A 26,907-nucleotide genomic window follows, 5' to 3' on the forward strand; every position below is an offset into this window, starting at 1 on the left:
GGCATTTTCTTGATGAGCTTCAAGAGGTAGTCCACTGAAATGGTTTTCACTTCACAGGTGTGCCCTGTCAGGTTTAATAAGTGGGATTTCTTGCCTTATAAATGGGGTTGGGACCATCAGTTGCGTTGAGGAGAAGTCAGGTGGATACACAGCTGATAGTCCTACTGAATAGACTGTTAGAATTTGCGTTATGGCAAGAAAAAAGCAGCTAAGTAAAGAAAAACTAGTGGCCATCATTAGTTTAAGAAATGAAGGTCAGTCAGCCGAAAAATTGGGAAAACTTTGAAAGTAAGGGCTATTTGACCATGAAGGAGAGTGATGGGGTGCTGTGCCAGATGACCTGGCCTCCACAGTCACCGGACCTGAACCCAATCGAGATGGTTTGGGGTGAGCTGGACCGCAGAGTGAAGGCAAAAGGGCCAACAAGTGCTAAGCATCTCTGGGAACTCCTTCAAGACTGTTGGAAGACCATTTCAGGGGACTACCTCTTGAAGCTCATCAAGAGAATGCCAAGAGTGTGCAAAGCAGTAATCAAAGCAAAAAGGTGGCTACTTTGAAGAACCTAGAATATTACATATTTTCAGTTGTTTTACACTTGTTTGTTATGTATATAATTCCACATGTGTTAATTCATAGTTTTGATGCCTTCATAGTCATGAAAATAAAGAAAACTCTTTGAATGAGAAGGTGTGTCCAAACTTTTGGTCTGTACTGTATATTAAGAACCTCATATTTATGTTCATAAATTTTGCTTAACAGCAATAGATCAATGTATTACATCTGGAAGTGCGATCCATGGATTTTTATACAGCCGTTGCATCTCTAGTACAGAGTACAACCGGGTCTCTGGGCCTCCTTACAGCTTCCATGTACATGGCTTTGTAGAGTGCATGAGATCTTTATTATATTATATTATAGAAGAGAGCAGTTTCCAAATCATTGACATGTAATGCTCATACCTGCAACCAGAGGGTGTGCATACTGTAAAAATGAAAAAAGACAAAACCAAAGCATAGAATGTGTAAAATATTTTATTTGACATATTTCATGAGATCAAGGAAATTTCTTGCACTTAATGATTTACACTTAGATCACCTCTGTCTCGGCACCTCCTTCAGCCACTATCTTTGAAGCAGGAAACAGGGTGTACAAAGTTACATTTGACATACAATTGTTAATTGACCCCTGCATGACATATTGCCTCACCAGTGGGAAGAAAGGGAGATTTAGGCACAACATTTCCTACTGTCTGAAGTACAAGGGAGAGGAGTAGTTATAATTCATATTGGGCATAGTTATTGTATAAAACATGCAGCCAGCGTAGGACCAGACCACATGAATGTTTTGAGCAGCAATATATTTTCTTTCAAGTCCATAAGGTTTTAAAACTGTGAAATTAATCACCGAATCATTAAAACTCATGTATTTGCACATATGATACAATCTTGTATTCGTCAAGGAACTGGGGTTAGGAGACTGAGGCACATGAATTCTGCATTGTTTAATGTACATAGCAGCCCCATCTATTCAGGCTGAACTACAGGATTGTGTTCCTGACTTGGAATACAATAAAGCAGCTTTCCAATATTAACCAAAATGGGTTATCTAAGAATTTCATATTGATGTCCTATCCTCAGGGTAGGTCATCAATATCAGATTGGCAGTGGTCCGACACCCGGACCCCATACCACTTAAGAGCACTTAGGGCTCTTCCTCGGCCATGTGGTGCCACATACATCAGTCACATGGCCTAGGTGCAGCTTAGCTCCAATCATGTGAATGGGGGAGAGCTGCAATACCAAGCACAACCACTATATATTGTACGGCGCTGTGAGAAGGCCAAAGTGCTCACCAGTGAGCGCCATGGCTTTCTCCAACAGCTAATTGTGCTAGTTCCTGGAGTTGGAACCCTGCCGATCTCCTATTGATCTTCTATCCTGAGGACAGGACATCAATATAATAATCCTGGATAACCCCCTGAATTCTCTTGTGCAGTTTGACCTTCTTTGCTATTTGAATGTGACTAGAAATGATAATAAAAAGCTCTGGTGCCCCAAACCAGACTGTTCACCTTCCAAGGGGGGGTTACAAATTTTATATATTAGACTTCAGCTAGAAAATGCACAAACGGAGGGGGAATGCGGTGGAGGGAGAGGAAACGGACAGGCTTGATATATAAAAATCTGCACATAAACTTGCTGGCCAAGTCTAAAGCATCGGCTTGGACAGATACAGTGCAAAATGTGGCTGCAGTTCTAAGATTCCCAAAATGCATTCATGGTTTGGCATCAGCTTTTAAGCAATGGCATTTTGACTGTAAGACTGTTGTGGGAGAGGGGGAGATTCTAAGACTGATTTTAGATGTTATTTGGACTATTAGCTCCCATAGAAAACACAGATAAGCAAAGGATTTGGCTTAAGGCTAGAGGCAGTGTTCAAACCAAGCATTATTCGAGCCATGGTGGCAGCAGACAAAAGGTAAAGGGCCCTGAGCAGTACTCCCGTTTATCGCCTGCATCCCCTGCTGTAGGCAGAGCAGACAAACTAGTCTTTTTGCTTAAAAACAAATGACTGACAAATATACAGCTCGTCCACCGACACCTGAGCTAAAGATTTTCAAAGAAAAGAAGCCAGCATCACATTCATTTGGTCCAGTCAACTTCCCCAGTATCCTGCTGCTTAGCCAAAATACAGGTGTTTCTCTATGTGCTCTGTGTCCTTAAAATACAAGTTGGTGCTGCCTTAATGTTTAATACTTCAGCCTAGATCAGGGATCGGCAACCTCCGGCACTCCAGCGGTTCAAAAACTACAACTCCCAGAGTGCTTCATTCACTTCTATGGGAGTTAGAATAACAGCCGAGCATGTTTGCATGCTGGGAGTTGTAGTTTCACATCAGCTGAAGTGCCGAAGGTTGCTGATCCCTGGCCTAGATCCATTGAGGCAACAGCTGAAATTGGTAGTTCTCCCCTGTTACATTATCACATTAAAAGGTTAATTGCACATGGACCTATATTCTTTCCCCTGCCTATCTTGTAATATGAAGCTTGAGGAGAAAATGTACAGAAACCTGCTTTGATTTTGTTGCCTATTGTGGCACTTATTGTATTTCTGTATTTGGTGGGGACGGAGGCGAAACCAGTCTACTGATCTTGATCACCGTTTTCAACTTGATCCATTGCCCAAGAGTCTGGTCGGCGTGGTTGTTTCCATTCAACTTTATTGCATACAGCAATTGGCATCCTTGACTCGCAAGCGCATCTTGGATCTGTACTTCTCCAGATAAAGCAGCTGTTTGGAGTTAAATGCTCCTCTTCGTTTCCTAGCGGTGGGAGAAAAATACCTGGTTTCAGTGCGCTTTATTTGTGGAGTCAAAGACAACAATGCATAAATCACAACCTAAAGAGATTTAAATCCTAATTTGTTAATATTAAATCAAGACTATATGAGCAGTTATAATAAAGCAAAGCATTTTATAATAGATAAAGGAAACGTATGTAGAGTTTATGATACAAGACCAGCACATATACTTTGAGAATGCACGGCTTATGCAACCACCGATGAGCCTGGGTGGTGTAGGTCCACTTTTTCCAGAAAAATAAAAAGGCTCGCTTCCCTGAATAAAATGGTTTAACAAGCAGCTTCTGCAGAGCCTTGTTTACCAGGAGTGGAGGTCTCAGGAGGTAAAGTCAGAGAGACAGGGAGGGGGGGGAGAAGAAAAGAGCGAGGCGGTTAATGAGCTCACTTACTGCCTGATAAACTGCACAGCATCCTCGTACTTCATCCCGCATTCAATCAGTGCTAGAGCAACCAGCACAGGGGCCCTGGAAGGACACAGAGCAGAGATTAGTTATGGGTGCAATTCATAGACTGGATCCTTGGGGCTTACCAGAGGTGCAGACACCAGAAAAGCATAAATAATTGGATTATAACCAACGGTTTCATCACGTCACCCATTACTGCCAGCTCTACCCACAATACTGTGCAGTAAGACTACTGCTAAACATTTTGCTCTTAAGCCTGACTGCCCTTTCGGAAATTATTTGGCAAGGTCTAAAGTCGAAAAGTAGGTCAAGTAACAAAGGAGCATTCTGTGAAGGGTTAAAGTTCTGTGCATACCTTACTCCAGAGTAGAATATTTCTGCTAATATCCTTTAAAGCCCGGCTCAACTGAAAACAAGTATCAAAATCAGTGTAGCCTGGACCCACAGCTCATAACCTGCAGTACTCTCCATTTCTGCTGCCAGGCACTTTATCATCTGCATCTTAGCAAGCTGCCAGTCTGGGTCCTGCAACATGCCCTTCTACAAACATTCACAGCCCCTTGTGCCCACAGGCAGTGCCCGCCAGCTCAGAATAATAAGTGCTGTACGCTAATTAAACAGATCCATGGCACAACAATTATCCATCACAAACATACCAGATGCTGCTTCATTTGTTTTACTGATATTATCTTACAACCCATCCAGATAGTGGCCAGCATGAAATTATACTGAGCTACAATACACTGCTTGGGACATACAAGCCAAAAAAGACAATTTAAGTGGAGCAAAAAGAATACAGGGGGCTACAAATGGTATAATCAGATAGACATATTCCCCCAAAATATCCAGATAATAAATGCAGTAACAATGTACCTACCTGCCCAGTCCTGCCACGCAGTGTACTGCAATGCAGCAACCGGGTTCTTCACGAAATTTGTTTTTTAAGAGAGTCAGCCAATCATCCACTATTTGTGTAGGAGGTGGTGCTCCATCATCAAACGGCCAGTCCTAAATGTGACAAAAGTTATAAAAAGAAAAGAAAATGCATATAAAAATAAAGACTGCAATTAAATAAACCAATTGTAAAATCAGCACAGTGTCCCCTTCAAAGACTTCCCTGCACAGTGACTCACCCCAGGTGTAAAGGAAACAGCAGGAGGTCCCATTCACTTGAACGAGGACATGCTGCAGTTTCCTGCACAGTGGGTGGCCAAGGGTGGTGCTGTGCAGAGAAGACGAAAGTGCTAAACCAGCACTGGCAAGGCTTCTAGAGGTCGCATCCCCACTGATCATAAACATACGTCGGCCCAACAGGTATCTAAGGTGTTTGGCCACCTTCACACTTATTGTAAAGAGACATAAAAGGGTTTACCATCAGCATCATTGGTCACAAGGGGGGCTGCTAACAAAGCAACTGAGGTCGGTCTAATGGTATGGCCACAGTCAGGTTTCATGTTGCAGTTTTAGAAGCAGGAGTGAATAAAAATAAAATAAATAAAGTTGTATCTGTCCTTTATAAAAGTAGAGAGATTATAATCTACGCCAGATTCTGGTGTCTAACACTGCATCAGGAAACCTGACCGTGTGGCTGTATTCTAAAGGGCCTTTTACACAAGGTGGTGATCTGGGAACGATCATCATCGTTCTTCTTGTCTCAGGAGAAAGAGCACAGACATTAAGTGACAGGTCTCAGTGCACTGGCAGGAGAATACAGCTGTCGGCACTTGGAGAGCAGCAAGCCCTAGAAGACTAGCCCTGTCAATTAAGAGGCAAGGGGGAGGGACTGAAGCAGAAAAAGGGTGTAACAAACTAGTGCTCCTAGGGCTCTGGACAGCCACTCGGTGCTCCAGTTAAGTCATCTGCATATAAATAAAAAGCATTTTTCTCAGCAATGAGGCCACAGTCATAAATAAGAGTATCATTTTTTTTTTTGTCCATAATCTTTTTATTAAGATTTAAAGCAGATGATAAAACAGATATACGTTTCTTTCCAATATGTTGCAGACATTTGAATCATGAGAAACAGTACCATATTTATTAGCATGATCAACACTAAAAGGCACAGTGGCTCAGTGGTTAGCACTGGTGCCTTGTAGTGCTGGGATCCTAGGGTCAAATAAAACCCAAGGACAACATTGTCATGGAGTTTATATGTTCTCCAGTGTTTTGTGGGTTTACTCCGGGTGCTTTGGCTTCCTCCCATACTCCAAAGACATCCTGATAGGGAATTGAGTGATGATAATGTCTGTAAAGTGCTGCAGAATGTCAAAGTAAAATAAAAAGGGGGTGGCGTTTGATATTTGGTTCCTCATTATGACTGTGGCCCAGCTTCAAAGTATAAGGCTAAAATGCATTACACCTCATAACTTTTGCTGAACAATGCAAAATTCCACATCTACCCTTTAAAGAACGCCAGTATTTCTGCAGTCAGGTCTAGTATTCCAAATACAGTTTAACTCATACAGAATGAGAAACACTCACTAGGACTTGTATGCCTTCCTTCTCTACCGGAGCCTTGTCATATGTGGCTTCACAAACTCTCACTAGAGTGGTGACACCATATTTCTTCAGCTCCTAAGAAAGAAAAACAGCAATTTCTCAAGAAAGGGTATCTAGAGGAGTAGAGGATAATTTCAAGCAGTTATTGGTCAGTAAAACAGTAACTGTTAATATTACAACTGTTCGGTAATAATCATTACTAAGAGGAAGAGTCAACATCAGTTTGAAATATTAAAGTAGTTATATAGGTTGTCACAACTTATCCCCTATCCACAGGACAGGAGGCAAGTGTCCAATGGGAAGGGGTCCAACCACTAGCGCACATGCTGATTAAGAGGAGAGGCCACGTTCCTCCTTTTGAATGGGCTCTATGGGGCTGCCCTCTCCCATAGAGAAGCAGGGTGCATGCATGCCCCTCACTCCATTCAAATAGGGAAACACACAATCGTTCTCTTGATCGGTTGTGCCTCAGCTGTGGCACTCCCACCAACTGGACACATCCCCTATCCTCTGGATAGGGAATGTAAGGAGTTATGGGACAACCCCTTTTAATAATTCTACTAAGTAATTTCTTCTTAGATGACCACATATACACTGGGGAACAACAAAACTAGTGCAAACGAAAACTGGACTAGGTTCCCAAAGCAAGCAATCAAGCTGCATATTTAGTTTGTAGAAAGGCTTCTGAATATTGAAAGCAGCAACTCAATGGGTTATAAATGGGAAAGTGCTCTACAGTTTACTTTGCACCAAATATGATACATCTCCCCCACTAACCAAAAATTAAAATGTTTATTGATAAAATGACGGACAATCACCTCCCAACTTGGAGTTGGACCCCTAATGATCCTTAGGATAGGTCATCAATAGTAAAGCCTTGGGTAAATCCCTATAAATCATTAACAGCAGCAGTCAGAAAACCTACATAGGCCATACCATGAAGTTTAAAGGGAACCTGTCAACTTTCTGCTGACCTCACTGAGGGCAGCATAAAATAGTGACAGAAATGCTGATTTCAGTGGTGTGTCACTCATGAGCTAAAAGTAAGTGGTTGCTGAGAACCAACATCATAATCATTGCAGCCCAGGCATTGAGAAGAGTCAAATCTACCTGAGAAGAGTCCTGGTTATTCATAATCTCCTGCTCTCTCACCCATCTGCTGATTGTCAGTTCTCTCCTAGAGAAAGGGAGAAAACTAGGTAGATCAGTCATCAGCAGGTGGGCAGGAGATCAGGAAGTCATGAATAACCAGGACTCTTCTCAGGTAGATTTGACTCTTTTCCAGGCCCAGTCTGCAAAGATTGTGATGTTGGTTCGCGGCAACCACTTATTTTTTTACTTATAAATGACAGACCGCTGAAATCAACTCACCTGTCTGTACTTTATTCTGCTGTCAGTATGGGCTGCATAAAGTTGATGACAGGTTCCCTTTAAATCGGGAATTAGCTGAAGTATTTATATGTGAAATGTCTGGCATGGATTAGGAGTGTAAGTATCTTTCAGGAAGTACACTAGAGTCTATAGTCATCACTTTAAGGGCAGGTTGTAATCCAGATTATCCAGCACATTCTGTCCTGTTTAGATCCAGAGTAGAACTAGTTAGGCCCCCATGTGATCTCTACATTAGCATAGGAGCAGTCAAGATATCATATTTATCTGTATTTTCCCCATACAAAGTAAATTTTGTCTCTAATCACATGATCAGATAAATGTAGCTACTTTTATTATAAAAATCAGCATAACTTTTTAGAGGACATATTCACCGTATTGTTAGGGGGCTGGTAGGGGAGCTAAAACATGCAGCATAAGTGGTTCTATGGTTTTATAAAGTTGCATTAAAGGGGCATTCTCACCTAAGACATTGATGGAATATCACTAGGATATGCCATCAATGTCAGATAAGAGAGAGTCCCAGAGTTGGGAACTGTACCTACATTTGGAATGCAGCCCATGAAGTGAAGGAGAGCACATTGTGCATTGTTGCATGGCTATTTTTGGAAGACCCTTAGTGAATGGAGAGCACACCATGCATGTCCGGCCACCTCTCCATTTACTACTATAGGACTGGTGGTAATAACGGAGACAGCACTCTGCTATTATCAGAACTCCCATAGCAGTGAATGGAGAGCACACCATGCATGTCCGGCCACCTCTCCATTTACTACTATAGGACTGGTGGTAATAACGGAGACAGCACTCTGCTATTATCAGAACTCCCATAGCAGTGAATGGAGAGCACACCATGCATGTCCAGCCACCTCTCCATTTACTACTATAGGACTGGTGGTAATAACGGAGACAGCACTCTGCTATTATCAGAACTCCCATAGCAGTGAATGGAGAGCACACCATGCATGTCCGGCCACCTCTCCATTTACTACTATAGGACTGGTGGTAATAACGGAGACAGCACTCTGCTATTATCAGAACTCCCATAGCAGTGAATGGAGAGCACACCATGCATGTTCAGCCACCTCTCCATTTACTACTATAGGACTGGTGGTAATAACGGAGACAGCACTCTGCTATTATCAGAACTCCAATAGCAGTGAATGGAGAGCACACCATGCATGTCCAGCCACCTCTCCATTTACTACTATAGGACTGGTGGTAATAACGGAGACAGCACTCTGCTATTATCAGAACTCCCATAGCAGTGAATGGAGAGCACACCATGCATGTCCGGCCACCTCTCCATTTACTACTATAGGACTGGTGGTAATAACGGAGACAGCACTCTGCTATTATCAGAACTCCAATAGCAGTGAATGGAGAGCACACCATGCATGTCCGGCCACCTCTCCATTTACTACCATAGGACTGGTGGTAATAACGGAGACAGCACTCTGCCATTATCAGAACTCCCATAGCAGTGAATGGAGGGTGGCTGCACTTGTGCAGTGTGCTCTCCTTCGTTCATGCCACGTTCTACAGGTGGGACCTATACCCATCTGTCACTGATGGCATATTCTAGCAATATGGGAATAGCCCTTTAAAGGTTACAAAACCAGAACAGTGCCTGGTGTATAGGTTTCACTTCCCAGACCAATCTCAGAGAAGCTGAACCACCAAAGAAAGCTGGAAAGTATACAGTAATTAGTCAAACTCTGTCATGATAATTTAGTCACAAATTGACGTTATATAGATGCCCCTCGATCTATAGAAAACCCATCATTTTGGACGAGCCTCTGTAACGATCATTCTAAAACATTCCCCTACAGCAAGGAACCCGTTCACTACTACATACCTCTGTAAACTTGTTGAGCGTGGCATTAGTTGGATTATGGGTGATTAGAAAACGCATACACTCGTATGATATTTCCACTGGAGCTGGACGGTTCATTGTGATAAGTTTAAAAAAAATAAGGTTTATTTAAGAAAAGGGAAAAAAAAAAAAAAAAAATGAAAAAATTCACAGCAAAATATTAAAAAAATTCTATAAAGAAAAAATATATATATATTTGCAGGTGAAAAAGGTATATTTATTGCAAAGTTCCAAATGAGAGATGTTTATTTCTTGCAGATAAGTAGTTTTGGGATGCACAGGAGCATCCAGAAGAAACCTCTCACATTACTTCTAGGAGGGAAATGGATATATATTGCAACCAAAAAGGTCTCTACTACAGTGAGGCACTCATGAAAGGAGACTATTTCCCCTTCACAAAAGGAAAACTGAAGTAGTGAAAAATATTCAGCTTTGAGGTGGGACAATAAATAAGAACTCCCATATGCTTTTCTGAAGCCGACTAGGAGGTGGGGGCCTAGGATGTCAGTGGAGAAGCCTCTCTGCTCACTTGTCTGCACCAACGCTGTGCTGAGCCTGGCAGTATTCTGTCCATACACGCCGAATCGCCATAAATGTTGGACATATATTCCAAGAGTAACCCTGCAACAGAGGAAAATAAAGACACCTTTAGGACATAATTAAAAGGGCATTAAGCGGCGAGATATGCATAGCTGCAAAAAGCAAAGGGCACAGCATACTGCAAGCATTCATAAACGTGGATGCAAGGCACACAGTCAGACAAGTAAAAAAAGAAAAGGAAAATAAAAAAATAAAAAATGAGAAGTTGCAGCAACCATCTGGGTGTTAAAGTTTCCAAACAATTTACAATCCAGCATAATGCAGTCTTTCTCAAGCATGACAACACATTATCAAACATCGTATAATGTCCACTGCAATAAGCTGCGCCAAACTTATTAAAAGATGCAGACCTCTTAATAATTGTGTCGCATCTTGTGCCGTCTATCCGCCAGAAACTGAAATCTATGCATTTACTAGGTGAAGATTTCAGTTATAATTTATGCCATGAATTTTGTTAAATGTGTTGGGACCATAGGCCTCCCTTCCATTCTGAAAGCATCAACCATTTTTTTTTTTTATAAAAGCTGTAAATGACCCCAAAAAATCTCAGAAAATTCTGCACATACTTGGTTTGATTAATTGACTGGATGTTGCATCATACGGGATATAGATTAAGAAAAATAATTTTCTATCTATACACACACATTTTTTCCATGCTTCAGAAGGCCTCCTGACAAATTAAAATTTCCAATAAAGTTTATTAATCTAGCATAATAAAATACATGATATTTCAACATCTAGATGGATGCTGTAGTGTTCTACTTCAGGAATGAATATCAGGTCACAAATTTTAATGTTAAAAAAAAATTTAAAAATATTAGTGTCGCTTTAAATTTACATCAAACACAGATAACGCCTTACATAAAATGTAGATAACACCTAAAGTTATGCAATGTGATGTAATCTAAGTACCTACCCATTTATGTCCGTTACACTGCTCATGCAGTAATCAATAGCTGCTGTGCTACAGCACAGAACATACTGTGCCCATTGCAATCTCTTCAGATTTGGTAAAAACTGCACAGGTCTGTAAGTGCTGTGAATAAGCAACTATGACCACGCCACAAAGCGGTGGGCCAGGCAAATTCACTGAAAGGTGCTGTCTAAAGCTGAAACACGTGGCAAGTAATTCTCTCTCCAATCAGACCCATAGTTGTGTGGTGTATATAACAAGATCTGTGTGTGTGTGTGTGTGTGTGTGTTGTGGAGAGCACATAGTGTGCTCTCCGCATCCATTGAGAATGAATGGGTCTGCTCCCGTACCGGATATTGCGGAACGGATGCGGACCCATTCCACGGACGTGTGAATGGAGCCTTAGAGTGGTGTAAAACATGTGGCCACTGGAGTCTGGAGCAGTTGAAAGGTGGTCTCTGAAATACTGAACCCAATTTCATTATCTGAAAGTCCAATGGACAGATCTCCGTATGACACAGCATAGAGAACCATCAAATACAGAAGGCACATTCCTGTAGGTATTGAGAAGGAATATGGTATGGAACTCTTCTTCCAGCATTTGGGCTATTATTCTCATTTCCACTGAAGAGTAATGCCAATTGTGCAGCACACAGACATTTGAAACACCTGTAGGGTTCCAACTTCGTGACAACAGATTGGGGAAGGTGCTTTTCTGTTCTAGCATAACTGTGGCCCTCTGCAAAAGGGAGGTCTATAAAAGACAATGTTTGATGATCTTGGTCTGGAAAAAATGTAATGGCCTACATAGAACCCATGCCCAAACTCCATCAAACACCTTTGTGATCAACTGGAATGCCAATTGTGAGTCAGACCTCCTTGTTTAAAAGTCAGTACCTGACCCCAGAAGTGTCCTTTTGATTGAATTGGCACATACCAAAACCTTGTGGAAAGATTTCCCAAAAGAGATGAAGTTCTCAGTCACCAAAAAAGCCCCTATTAAAGAGCATCTGTCATCATGATGAACCATATTAAACCAGACATACTGCTTGGTACGGTTGATATTGTTGATTAAAATGAGTCCTTTCTCTGTAAACGGTATCACCGATGCAGAGAAATTTCTACTTTTAGCTACATGTAAATGAGGTGCTCGGAGCAGAGGGGCTGGCCTCCCAGTCATATTGACAGGGCAGGTATCTTCCCTGCTCCAAAGACTGGAGCAGTCATAGTTTTTACATTTCATCTCAATTTTTTTTGGCATAGACCATTGAGTACCATTGTTAGGAGGCAAACTGGAGAGGTAGTTCTGTATGTAGTATCAGTCGTGGCTCTTGATGGCATTCAATCACTTAATCAGCAGAAGTTGGGTGGAAAAAATGGAGAACCCCAAGTAGGTAACCATAAAGGCCTCATGCACACGACCGTTGTGTGCATCCGTGTCCGTTGTTCCGTTTTCCGTGATTTTCTGCGGACCCATTGACTTTCAATGGGTCCGTTGAAAACTCGGAAAATGCACCGTTGTTCATCCACGTCTGTGATCCGTGTTTCCCGTCCGTCAAAAAAATATGACCTGTCCTATTTTTTTTGACGGACAACGGTTCACGGACCCATTCAAGTCAATGGGTCCGTGAAAAAACACGGATGCACACAAGATTGTCATCCACGTCCGTAGGCTACTTTCACACGGACGGATCCGCAGATCCGTCTGCATAAAAGCTTTTTCAGATCTGAAGGTAAGTATAATGCTTCTAAAATTGCTAAGTAACCATGGCAGCCAGGACTGCAGTAGCGTCCTGGTTGCCATGGTTACCGATCGGAGTCCCAGCGATTAAACTGGGACTCTGATCGGAACTCTTCGCTGCCACCAATGATGGGGGGGTGTGGGGGGGGAGATTTTAATTAGGAGGGGGGGGGCGCCACACTGGCCACCAATGAATGTAATACAGGGGAGGGAGGGGGGAGGAAAGGGGGCCGCCCTGGCCACCAACGAATGTAATAGAGGGGAGGGAGGAAAGGGGGCCGCACTGGCCACCAATGAATGTAATAGAGGGGAGGGAGGGAGGCGGGCTGCACTGGCCACCAATGAATGTAATAGAGGGGAGGGAGGGCCGCACTGGCCACCAATGAATTTAAAACTGGGGAGGGAGGGGGGTCTGCCCCCTCCTGCCTGGCAGCACCTGATCTCTTACAGGGGGCTATGATACGCACAATTAACCCCTCAGGTGCGGCACCTGAGGGGTTAACTGTGTGGATCACAGCCCCCTGTAAGAGATCGGGTGCTGCCAGGGGGCAGTCATGTACACAGTTCTTAGTATATTCGAAGTTTAAGCATCCCCATCACTATGAGAACGCCTCTGTGTTAGAATATACTGTCGGATCTGAGTTTTCACGATATAACTCAAATCTGATGGTATATTTTAACATAGAGGCGTTCCCATGGTGATGGGGACGCTTCAAGTTAAAATATACCATCGGATTGGAGAAAACTCAGATCAGATGGTATAATAGGGACTCCTGACTTTACATTGAAAGTCAATGGGGGACGGATCCGTTTGCAATTGCACCATATTGTGTCAACGTCAAACGGATCAGTCCCCATTGACTTGCATTGTAAGTCAGGACGGATCCGTTTGGCTCCACACGGCCAGGCGGACACCAAAACAATTTTTTTTTTTTACTTTCCTTCAAATCAAGGAAGACCCATGGAAGAAAAAACGGACACGGATCACGGAACTACGGAACCCGTTTTTGCGGACCACAAAAAAAAAAAAAATGACGTGTGCATGAGGCCTTAGGGGAAGTTGGTCGAAGTTGGGCGTATACTGTAGGTCCATAAAATAAAGCCAGCTCAAATTTTTATGATGGTCACAAAGTTAGAAACCAGCAGGAATATCTATACGTGTAAGCTTTTTATTTGACATTGAGATAATTACTTTACCCGTTACATTGTCACATGTACACATTCATGAACAGCACTTAAAAGGTTCCCGAAGAGCAATGCTCTATGCAAAGCACATTAGTACATACCACAAACTGCTATATATAACCTTAAAAAATACCAGCCAAGAAAAGAAGGAAGAGACCAGCGATCAGCAAAAGCACTAAAGGGAAAAGGAATTAGAAGCTACTGAAGAGGTACTTTTATCAGCAAACACCCTCCAGAGACTCTGAATGGAGCTCAACACTAAATATCTCAAAATACATTGTAAAGATAAGGGTCACCAACAAGAATCTGCACAGAACAGATACAAAGAGTATCAGCAGTTCTCAGAAGCACAAGCTATGTGCAGCCAAGCAATGACCTATGGTATGGAAACACAGGGAAGTGCAACAATGAAACTGTAATGGGTCAATGGCACACTAAGAAGTTAATGATTTAATAGGTTAGTGAGTAGGCCGCTAACAGCAAAGACTCTGCTATGGTGGCCAGGAATCATTCTGCCTGACATGATTCACTTAACGCTCAGTCGCTGCATTTTAAAGAAGCACTTCCACAAAAAAAAATTTATTCAATGACCTGTTAGAAAGGTACATCATATAAACTATAGTAAAGGTAATCTTACCAGTGACTGTATTTGTGAGTTATAACCTCCCTTCTGAACCTCAGTTGTGTCGTGACCAGCACTCTGACACTCCAAAATCAGACAGCACCCTATGTATGGACAGGAGGCCAGTTTCTCCATGTATTTCTATGGGAGCCTCAATGTCAGTCTCAAAGGAATGACTAGAGAAGTCACTGACCAACTGACACAGGACAGGAAGAGATAAGAGTGTTGGTCACAAGGCACAGCTGAGGATCAGAAGGGAGGTTATAACTCATAAGTACAATCATTGGGATGAAGATTACCTTCACTACAGTTCACAGCATGTACCTTTCCAACAGGTCAGAGAAGACAAATTTTTGAGGAAGTGCTTCTTTATGCATCCACGTGTGAAGATTGGTAATAGGGCATCAATGGAAATCTATGATATAAAAAGCATAAAGATTAGCTAACCGAATACTATGAATTTATATTGCAGTGCTCAAAACAGAGCTGGTTCCCAGGTAGTGATACATCCAAATTCTGGGAAATCAGCACCTCGCTAAAATTCCAAGTTTATTATATCCTAGGACATATATGACAAGATTAAAATACAATTTCCTACACATTTCAATTGCACACTGCATGCTTAATCATAGCATAAGCGAATTTTGATGTATAGAAATTTATGAGCCCATACTTTACTTCCAAATGCCTAAGATATAAGCACAGATTCATACAAAATCGGTAAGTGGCATGTTTCACTGCATGCTGTATTACAGATGGTAGTATACTGGGCCATACAGAGGCACAATAATATGGAGCCTTGGGTGAAAATGAAGTCTCCATACATACGACCCTAGTCTAGGTGGAGAAACTGTTTGTATAATATGCGCTTTAACTGCCAAATTCTTAGAGGACACAACAATACAGAAAGCTAGGCTCACATACATTTTGTAACTCTGGTAGTCTGTTCTGATAAAGGAATCCGGCAGTTTCCGGCTATGCTGGCTACCATATCTCCAGTAGTCTGTTCCTCGACAGATACAAAACGGATATAACCACACAGCAGAAGGAGATTTACTGATTGTATTATTGACAAGCTTCATCATGAAGTATTACCTTCACAGTTGTACAAGCATAGATCGGAAACGTTCACCTACAATGATTAGAAAGTTAAATGGTCACTAACTTTTCTGTATGTGACCATAAGAAACTTTGTAATATATCTTATCAGAGAAAAGTGTCTGATTCTAGAGTTCTAAGCAGTTTCTCCCCCCAACCCCTCCTTTTTCTAAAATGACTGTCTTTGAAAATCATAAGAACTCCATCTTGGATGGCTGCTGCTCACTAAATGATCATATTTAGAGTTGAGCGAATCGATTCATCGCAAAGAGCTTTTCACCTGCAGGGAACTGTCCCTTCTGCTGGAGAAGTGCAGCCATGCCATTTGACTGACAGGGCCGGAGATCTCCCCTGGTCCTGCCAATCTTGTGCCTGAGCTGCTGCTCCCCAATCATCATCTGTTCATGTGAATCTACCTGGAAGTGTAGTGGCACTTGCACAGTTGCTGCTCTGGTAGAGAGGGTATGAAGCCGATTCTCCTCTACTTTGTGTGCAGTTAATGGCAGCTAGTCTCTAATCGGTATCTCTGGGAGAACTGAAAAACTAGACATTCGGCATGCACGTGAGAAAACTGCTAAAAATGCAGGAAGTCATATCATAGACAGAAAGATTTCTAAAGTATACACAGTGTACTATTGAGTAATGCAAAGTTTGTTGAAAGGTTAGGTACGCTTTAACTCTGTGCCTCTGCTAGAAGAAACGGCACTGTCATTTTATTGTTGTACAGAGGCGGCCCGTACCTGGATAATCAGGTTTCCAATTTAATAGGATCAGTGACATGTGAATAGGGCCACAAAGTCCATGTGAGAAAAAACGAGGCCAAGAATTTAAGCCTCCAAGTCTCAAACCCCCACCCCTTGTAAGTATCCACAGTACAGGCAAGTCTTGCTTTACTACCTTTATTTTGGATGCCTCCCAAATCATGCAGCTGGACAGGAACCGGTGGTTGCACGGACTGGCTTGCCTAGTAGAGGCAGCGACAGCTGAGACTGTGAAAGGCCTATGAAATGCAGATACTGAAGTGGTGGGATCGCTTTGGACCAAAATTGCGCCACAATTCTGGCGTAAAAATCTGTCTGAAAGTAAGCCAACCAATTATTGGTATAGAGTCACAGCACAATGTCTACCCCTGCACCAGAATCATCCAGCCTGAGCCAATGTGATAAATCAGGTGCAGGTCTAGGCAGCCTGTCTGAGCTTATACCATCTACAGCAGTGATCAGCAACCTTCGGCACTCCAGCTGCTGTGAAACTACAACTCCCAGCATGCACACATAGTTGGCTGTTCTTTTAACTCCCATAAAAGTGAAAAAGATTCTAGGAGTTGCAGTTTGGGAACAGCTGGAGTGCCAGAGGTTGCTGATCCATGATCTACAGGGTTAGGGCTCATTCACACGAACGTGTGAAGCCCGTGCTGTGGACCGCAAATTGCAGTCCGGAATGCACGGGCACCGTCCGTGGGGCAGGCGCATGGGGATCGCAGACCCATTCACTTGAATGGGTCCGCGATCCTTCCGTTCCTCAAAAAGGTATAGCAAATTCTATCTTTGCGGTGCGGGAGCACAGAACGGAATCCCAGAAAGCACGCCGTAGTGCTTCCGTAGTGTTCCGTATCTCCGGACCCATTGAAGTGAATGGGTCCGCATCCATGATTCGGAGTGCACACGGAACGGTGCCTGTGTATTGTGGATGCACAAATGCAGTCTGCAATACGGCAACAGGCATCACGCGTTCGTGTGAACGAGCCCTTAGTAAAACTGGGCCAAAGTGTTCAGGAGGCATTCTGTCTGCATGAGCCTTGTGTTTTACAGAGGAAAGAAGTCAATGCTATATCATCGTTCGAGAACCAGAAAAAGAGAAGAAAAATATCTAACGGTACTTTCACACATGCGGCAGAGGATTCCGTCAGGCAGTCTGGACGCAAACGGATGCATTTGTGAGACGGATCCGGATGCGGTTCCATCTCACAAATGCATTGCAATACCGGATTCGTCTTTCTGGTTGTCATCTGGAAAAATGGATCCGGTATTTATTTTTTTCACAGATTTAATGGTCTGCGCGGCCGGAAAGAACTGATCCGTTTTGCCGGAACACTTGGGGCCAGATGCAGCATTAATGCATTTCAATGGAAATTAATGCCGGATCCGGCATTCCGCAAGTGTTCAGGAATTTTGGCCAGATATAAAACTACAGCATGCTGCGGTATTTTCTCCGGCGAAATACCGTAAGAGTGACTGAACTGAAGACATCCTGATGCATACTGAACGGAATGCTCTCCATTCAGAATGCATTAGGATAAGGGCTCATTCAGACAGTCGTATACTGTCTGCAAAAATGCAGATCGTTTTTTGCGGACAATTCAGCATGTCCGCAAAAGAACAGATTACATTCCGTTTTTTGCTGATCCATAGACTTCAATAGGGTCATGTCCTGATTTTCACTGACAAGTATAGGACATGTTTCATTTTTTTTTTTTTTTTGCTGAACCGTGCAATGGAAGAAAAGGGCCCCATAGAAGTGAATCGGACAACATCTAATGCGCAAAAAAAAATGGATCCGCATTTTTGCGTATGGCCGTCTGAATGAGCCCTAAAACTGATCAGCTTTTCCCCCCAGTATTGAGCCCCTAGGACGGAACTCAATACCGGAAAACAAAAACGCTAGAGTGAAAGGACCCTAACTCCACTTAAAACCTGAAAATACATGGGAAAGCAGCATATAGTTACAAAGGCTGACATCCAAGTTCAACCTTTCTCAGATCAATTTCACGACATTAGATTAGATTAAAGGGGTTTCGCAGTGTGATGATATTGATGACCTATCCTCAGGATAGGTCATGAATATCAAAATTGGAAGAGGTCAGACCCCCGACACCCATGCTGATTAGGTGTGAAGGGGGTTGTAGCGCTGCATCCTCTACTTTTTAAAAGGGTTTCCTGACCCTCAAGATAGGTAATCAGTTTGATTGATGGGGGTCCGACACTTGGGACCCCTGCCAATCAGCTGTTTGAGAAGGCAGCAGAACTCGCAGTAGCACCACAGCCTTCTCAACGTTTTTCCTAGGCCTGTGATGACACATTTATTGGTCACGTGGCCTAGGAGAAGCTCAGCGATACCAAGCACAGCTGCTATACTATGTACAGTGCTGTGCTTGGCAAGCAAGGAGAAGGCCGTGGCGCTCACAGTAGCGCCGGTGCCTTCTCAAACAGCTGATCGGTAGGGGTCCAGGGTATCAGACCCTCACCAATCAGATACTGATGACCTATCCAGAGAATAGTCTAGATGACAGCGGCAGTGCAATTAAAACGGACCTGAATGAGATGAGCAGTCGTAATTACGCTGCACAGCCGCTATAAGCAAGATGGCGCGCAGTTCAACAGTGAAGAGGATGCAACAATCGCACGAGCGCAGCAACCTCTTCAAACAGCTGATTGGCGGGGGTGCCGGTAGTCAGACCCCCGATGATCTGATATTGTTGACCTATGCTGAGGATAAGTATAACTGCAGAACCTCTTTAAATTCCAATCCTCAATGCCATTTGCTATTAGATAAGCATCTAACCTTTTTGTAAATGCTGACACAGTATCTCCCATTACTACCTCTTGGGGTAGGGAATTACGTAGTATGACTACTCTAAGGCTTCATGTACACAACCCTGTGTGTTTCGCGGTCCACAAATTGCGGATTCAGGATGAGTGCATACCGCCATTTTTTTTTAAAACTCCTGCAGAAATGTCTTATCCTTGTCTGCAAAATGGACAATAGGAGATATTCTCTTTTTTGCAGGGCTGAGGAACAGACATAAGATTGTTGACATCCCAACCGTAAAGAACTCTTTCCTGTACTGATGTCTAAATTACATTTCGCCCACACTTTGGATGAATAAATCTGGCGCTAGTTCTTTGTATTGACGACGTATGTATTTACATATGTCAATGAGATCACTTCTGAGGGCACCTGCACATGGGTACAGGTGAACACATAGAAGACCTTCACGAATTTCCATGTGCTTCTGCACCCAAACTGCAGAGATGCCACAAAGGTTGTGTAGACAGCACCCCGGATCACCAAGAGACCCCAGCACTGACTAAAGATAGGCTCAGCAAACCACAGCATCTAGGCAGTCAGACAGCAGGAGGTGGCTCCTTCTATACATTCTCCCAAAACTGAAGGTTGCTGAAGAGTTAAAAAAAAAAAAAAAAAAAAAACCACACAGAACTTGTTTCTTCCTATATACCCCCACAAAAAAACGTTTAAATCAATCAATCGAATGTGTAGATGAAAACTACATAGCATGCCTAAGGGTTGAAAACAGTAGAACATTTTTCGTGGGACAACCCCTTTAAAATACTTGCCAAGCCAGGGGCTGCAGTAGATATCAGGAGAGGCACATGGACTGCCAGATGCTGCACCTAATTTATAATGAAGCGTACGCCTGGTCATAAATGAGACGCAGCACACCTCGTTATCATAGCCCAGGTTATGCCGCCAGGCTATGATAAATCTCCCTCAAAGATTTTGGTCACATACCCTGAGCATGAGGAGATTGGCAGCATATAAGAGACTATAACCAGTTACGTTGGAGCAAACGTCAACTTGGTCAAATGTCCGTGCCACTGCCATGCCAACTCATGTGATGCAATGCATTTCTATGACCCATATATCAACCTCATGCTCCATTCATATAGAGCATGAGTTGCAGAACCACCATGAACCCCATGTGAAAACATTCATTGTGTATTCAGCCATCACAAAATTTACCAATTTTATTTTATTTTTTATAATTTTTAACAATCCACAGGTTTTTACAGATTTCCCATCTACAAAATTCTAGAATACTAAAATGTCCACATTGCCATCAACAGCAAGCTTCCAAAACGGTTTTAAAGCATAACATACAGACCATAAAAGTCACTGGTCAATACAATGGCAGGCATGGGACACCGAACCCTTTTCAGCAAAGGAATAGGTCACCAGTTAAATGACATCTGTGCACTATAGAATATTGAATGCTCATAACCCCCACCAAACTCCTGTGTCTGCAGATTCCAGGAAGAGGGTGTTCTTCTGAGAATCTTCTCAACCCCTTCTAAGATCTCCGAGCGCCTCTCAGGAAGCAGGCAATCTGTCACCAGACTTCACATTACACCACACTATTGTCAGGTAAAGTATTACCCAAATCAAGCTTAAAGGGAACCTGTCACCTGGAATTTGACAATAGAGCTGAGGACATGGGCTGCTAGATGTTTATTGGGTCAAAAAAACGATTTGATAGATATGCAAATTAACCTGAGAGGAGTCCTGTCCCTGAGAGGAGTCCAGCGTGAAGGAGCCCAGCACCGCCCCGCATCCTCAGAATCTCCTCCTTGTTCCCCGACGTCAGAAAGCTAGAGCGCCGTAATCTCGCAATGCGCGAGCTACGGTAGCATATGCGCAGTTCGTTCCGAGACTGATGCCAGCACAGGGAAGGAACACTATGCCGACACTGCGCATCGCGAGATTACGGTGCTCTAGCTTTGTGACGTCAGGGAGCAAGGAGGAGATTCGGAGGATGCGGGGCGGTGCTGGGCTCCTTCACGCTGGACTCATCTCAGGTTAATTCGCCTATCAAATAGTTTTTTGGACACAATAAAAAGACAGAGCTATGGGGACTGGGTATTGCGGATGTGCTAGTGGCGATCAGCCCATGTCCTTGGCTCTATTGCAAAATTCCACGTGACAGGTTCCCTTTAAGCTATCTCCAATATCTTGGTTAAACATCCAGCTGGAACTGCACAGACGTATTAAATCAGAAACATCATAGCTCCCCCACAACAAACAGCTGATAAGGGGGCTCGGAGCAGTGAGGCCTTTACGTAATCAGGCATAGGCCTCCGAAAGCGAAACATTTTTAAGGTCAAGTACACTGAGTAATAGTACAAATAATCTAAGGTCACCTGCAAGCATAGTTTTTCATGCTCCATTTTACGCGCCGTGGAATATCAGCGCAAAGAGACTTATGGATCTGCAATTTATCCAACTTTATGTGTAGACTACATCAATATCAAAAATGTAAAGAGGTTTTCAAAGCTGATCCTACATTGTGAGGGCAAATACAGAAACAGGGGACATGTGCACAGAGCCCACACATACAAAGATATGTACATCCTTAGGCCTCTTTCACACAACCGTTTATTATTTCCGTTTACAGGCCGTTTTTTGCGTTGCGTATACGGAACCATTCATTTCAATAGTTCTGCAAAAAAAAAAACGGAATGTACTCCGTATGCATTCCGTTTCCGTATTTCCGTTCTGTTGAAAGATAGAACATGTCCTAATATTGCCCGCAAATCACGTTCCGTGGCTCCATTCAAGTCAATGGGTCCGCAAAATAAACGTAACACATATGGAAATGCATCCGTATCCGTTCCGTTTTTGCGGAACCATTTATTGAAAATTTTATGTCCAGCTCAATTTTTTCTATGTAATTACTGTTTACTGTATATGCCATACGGAAAAACGGAAACAAAAAAAAGGAACAAAGGATCCGTGAAAAACGGACCGCAAAACACTGAAAAAGCCATATGGTCATGTGAAAGAGGCCTTATACTGAGCGTACCACAAGGTGACAGGTAGGGTTGTGTGAATGATTCGCAGTCTAAGGCCACTTTCACACAATAGTATTCTGGTTAGGACAAAGGTGAGTATTTGGAAGCCAACGACCGAGCTCACTCCTGCAAAATCCTGACCAAAAGATGTCCATGACAAAGATCTTAGCCATAGCTGGAGAGATGCACATTCTGTCAAGACATGTCAGGCATCATAGTTTCTCATCCAGAGAACTGATAAATGAAGACATCTGGCCTACAGGTCCTCTGTCTGCCACAGGGTTGCTCAGTGAAAAGTCCTATACCAGAACAGCTATACCTACATAGGGAAATGTGACAATATAGGAGCAAAACACATGATCCCAGCAGAAGTACCTGTACAATATGTACCCTTTCACTACCAAATGACTTACATTGGTCCATATGACAAACCTTTGTCGTCGTTCTCCTAATTTCCAGATTAGGTAGAAAAAAGTAGTGACAAGTTGTACTTTCTAATGCCATCATTTTAAATTGCATACAATGTATTGGGAAGCTGTAAAATAAAACCAAAATGGGGTGGAATTTGAAGAAAACACAATTTCGCCACAGTCTTATGGGTTTTGTTTTTACGGATTTCCCTACATAGTATAACTGATCTGTTATCATTCTGTGGGTCAATACGATTACAACAATATCACATTTAGAGTACATTCACACGACCGTATTTTTGGCTCCGCATCCGTTCCGCAATTTTGCGGAACGGGTGCGGACCCATTAATTTCAATGTGGCCGCAAAAGATGCGGACAGCACACAATGTGCTGGCCGCATCCGTAGATCAGTTCCGCGGCCCCGCAAAAAAGATAGAGCATGTCCTATTCTTGTCCGCAATTGCAGACAAGAATAGGCATTTCTATCATGGGGCCGGCTACATTCACACGGCCGGTATCAGTGTTTTGCGGATCCGCAATTTGCGGACTGCAAAACGCATACGGTCGTGTGAATGTAGCCGGCCCAAATTAATTCAGGCATTTTGGAACGCAGCAGTGCAAATGACCATTTTTTGCTCTGTTGATTCAGATCCTTTAGTGGGAACGAGGCTACCACAACAAACAAAGGGCTTCCTGATCGCAAAGCAGGGGAAAGCCACCTCAGATGCCATGGTCACAATTGACCACGGCATCTGAGGAGTTAAATGTCAGATCAACCTGATCGCTGATTACAGACATTAGGCTACTTTCACACTTGCGTTTTTCTTTTCCGGCATAGAGTTCCGTCACAGGGGCTCTATACCGGAAAAGAACTGATCAGTTTTATCCCCATGTATTCTGAATGGAGAGTAATCCGTTCAGTTTGCATCAGGATGTCCTCAGTTCAGTCATTTTGACTGATCAGGCAAAAAAACTGAAGACTTGCCTGAATGCCGGATCCGGCATTTTTTCCCATAGGAATGTATTCGTGCCGGATCCGGCATTCAGAATACCGGAATGCCGGATCCGTCCTTCCGGTATGCGCATGCGCAGACTGAAAAAAAGGTGAAAAAATAAATGCCGGATCCGTTTTTGCCGGATGACACCGGAAAGACGGATCCGGCATTTCAATGCATTTTTTCGACTGATCAGGCATTTTTAAGACTGATCAGGATCCTGATCAGTCTTACTAATGCCATCAGTTAGCATACATTTTGCCTGATCCGGCAGGCAGTTCCGGCGACGGAACTGCTTGCCGGATCTCTCTGCCGCAAGTGTGAAAGTAGCTGTCTGCTGTGTAAAAAAAAAAAAAAAAAAAAAAAATGGCGGCTATAGCGTCCACTCCACCCCGAAGCAAGGATGCCATCTGTAAAGATCTGACTACGCTGGTTGGGAAAGAGGTCACAGAGTACCTGTCACCAGAATTAATCCAATTACAACAGGCATATGACCTGGTAGGGTTCATCCTCTTGACTGAAATGATACAAAACAGACCTCAGAAAACTAAGAAAGAGAACCAGCACAGTACTTTATATCCCTGACCTGGTCCTGGGTATAGGAAAAATACTATAAACTAAAAAAAAAGAACTCCGACTCATAGCTCTCCTGTTAAAAAAAATAATAATAATTTTTGTAACTAAACCAGGTCGGAAATTTTTGGGGTGCTGTCAAGGGTTCCCAGAAAAACAATTACTGGTAAGAGCAATATGTGTTATGCCCTTACCCATAACAGCACCTATACAAGACTGAACTATGAGCATGTAGAACCTTCCTCCCAAAGGCAACAGAGTCAGGCTGCAACCTATAATGCCTAAAAAAAAAACAAAAAAAAAAACGCATGTAGAGAGCTCCAGGAGGTGGCCACCACTCTAATCGAGTGGGCCCAAAACCCTTTGGGTGGGACAAGCATAGAGAAGAAAAGGTCTGAAGCCTCTGAGGCAGTAAAACAGCGCAGGCGGTCGTGATAACATCATCTCAACTTCCTGTGCCTGGTCAAAGGCAACGCAATGACATAGGCACGTGCACACATCATTGCACCGCCCATGACCCAGTGCAGGAGGTCTCAGTGATGTCATCATTACCACCTGAGTCGGGAAGTGGCAACTCAGGCCCTGTGGCCTGAAGAATGAATAAAACTATGGCCTGCATCAACAAAGGACACAGGTGAGTATAATGCTTTTTTTTATTTATTATAATATATTTATGTATGGCACTACTGGGGAATAAGTATAATTACATCATACTGTATGTTGGCTATAAGTTGTAACCACAAAACAGTATAATGTCTCCTTGTGGCCCATCGACCCATAGCGCATAATGACTTCTTGTGGCCCCAAATGTTTTTTTCCTCTAAATGGCCATTTATCACACATCGTTACCACAGGAATATTTTTAACATTGCACTACTTGACCCACCTAGTAATAGGACGTGCAGAAGATTTCTGAACCTTACAGTTTCCCCAAAATTGTAAGAGAAAGTTTTCATATGATCTCCAATCTGCTGTAGATTTTATGTAGAACATTAAACACCTTCTTACATCTAAACAATGGAATTTTTCTTTATAGGGAATTTCCTAGATGACCCACTCCAAAATAGTGTCAGGCTCCATTGACACGTCCGTGGTGTGTTGCGGACCCGCAAATTGCGGATCCGCAACACACCCGCCCGGCACCCCTATAGAAATGCCTATTCTTGTCTGCAAGCTGCGGACAAGAATAGGACATGTTCTATCTTTTGCAGAGCTGCGGACCTGAAAATCGTGGCCGCACTCCGCAAATGCAGATGTGGACAGCACACTGTGCTGTCCGCATCCATTCCGTCCCCATAGAAAATGAATGGGTCCGCACCCGTTCCGCAAAATTGCTGAACTGATGCGGACCCATTTGCTGACGTGTGAATGGAGCCTCAGGATGTTAGGAGGGAAAACCGTGAAAGCTTGGATTTCAGAATCCTCTTGCTCTGACATCCTTCAGAAGAGCAACACATCAATGATGACACCAACCTCTGTACAGGATAGACTGGATGCCCTCCTCCACCGCCAACTTCTAATGCACCTGGCACTCCAAACCTCCAAGAGCCTCCCAAGCTGAAGAAAATGCCTATTACCCAATCTAGTCTGTGTGCACATACATTGGACGTGACACCAAAATGCCTAGAAGTGAAATCACTCATGGAGCCCTGCACATGCTCAGATACCACAGACCTGCGGTAACATCTTGGCTGCTGGAACGTGCCCCCACAGTCACCTGAACCTGACCAAAGCTGCATGGCACGTTCACAGCAGCTCCCACCAAAAAGATAAGGGACTGGAAGGGAGAGCGGTGGAAAGACAGTCTTAGCTAGGTGGCTCCCACAAAAAACTTACTCCTACTATAGGCTAGGTCCCTTAAGGTTTGGTTGACCTGGACCTTCAGGTTTGGTAGACCAGCAATCAGGTGTGAACTCTTAAAGATGCCTCTTAAGGAACCAGAGCTTCCTTAGGACATACTAAATGGAGAACAGGAAACTTGAACTGAGGTGTGGTAGAAGTGTGAATCTTTTTATCCTCTCCGGTTTCTTGTCCAGGATTGGACGTCCACTCACATGGGTGAGCGGAAAAAAGACTTACTCTTTATGCAAAGGATGTGGCCAGCGGTGGAAAGCTGAGGAGATGAGGTGCATGGAGAGGAAAGACCCAGCTCCTCCATGCACTGAAGCCCTCATTTGCATAAAGTAAGAGTCTCTCAGGAACACCACAACCAATCAACCCTACCAGGCAGTATGTCTAGTTTAATAATCTTGCCGAGGGGGACTCTTAAAGTGGCTGTTAAGATATCTATCACAGCAGGTTCCAAGTTATCGGGGGAAGCTGTGAGTGATGGCTGTCCACTGAAAAAGTGTATGCATGTGGCCTGCTTTAGTATGCTAGCACCAGTGATTTAAAGGGGTTGTGCAACTACCGTTCCCAGGATTGCCCATCCCCCCTCCAGGGCAGACCTGCAAAGGGAGGCATAGCTACCTACTTCTAGGCCGCTCCGCTACGCTCCTTGTATGCAAGTCTTATTTGTTGACAAAGTATTTAAGACTGATTTGTCTAAATGCAGCTTGCAGAATTTTATGTGCTCCCACGTGTATATATATACCCTTATAGAAACCTGCTCAGTAAGCAAGCTCAGCTGTTTCTCTACCATCCGTTCACATATGA

General features: G+C 43.3%; 1 protein-coding gene across 1 annotated transcript in view; it reads right to left on the reverse strand.

Annotated features, from left to right (window-relative positions):
• Positions 1-1,015: 1,015 nt before the first annotated feature.
• The window catches only part of PTP4A2 (protein tyrosine phosphatase 4A2), a 34,616-nt gene continuing 8,724 nt past the window's right edge, over positions 1,016-26,907 (reverse strand). Inside the window, exons 2-6 of the mRNA XM_040424554.1 lie at positions 9,510-10,148; positions 6,245-6,337; positions 4,641-4,771; positions 3,749-3,823; positions 1,016-3,321 (exon numbers count right to left, since the gene is read on the reverse strand). Of these exons, the coding sequence (XP_040280488.1) occupies positions 3,219-3,321; positions 3,749-3,823; positions 4,641-4,771; positions 6,245-6,337; positions 9,510-9,605 (498 nt within the window). The 5' untranslated portion in view covers positions 9,606-10,148 and the 3' untranslated portion in view covers positions 1,016-3,218. The remainder of the gene's footprint in view (positions 3,322-3,748; positions 3,824-4,640; positions 4,772-6,244; positions 6,338-9,509; positions 10,149-26,907) is intronic.

The sequence above is a fragment of the Bufo bufo genome, chromosome 3, assembly GCF_905171765.1.
Source record: "Bufo bufo chromosome 3, aBufBuf1.1, whole genome shotgun sequence".
Taxonomy (NCBI): domain Eukaryota; kingdom Metazoa; phylum Chordata; class Amphibia; order Anura; family Bufonidae; genus Bufo; species Bufo bufo.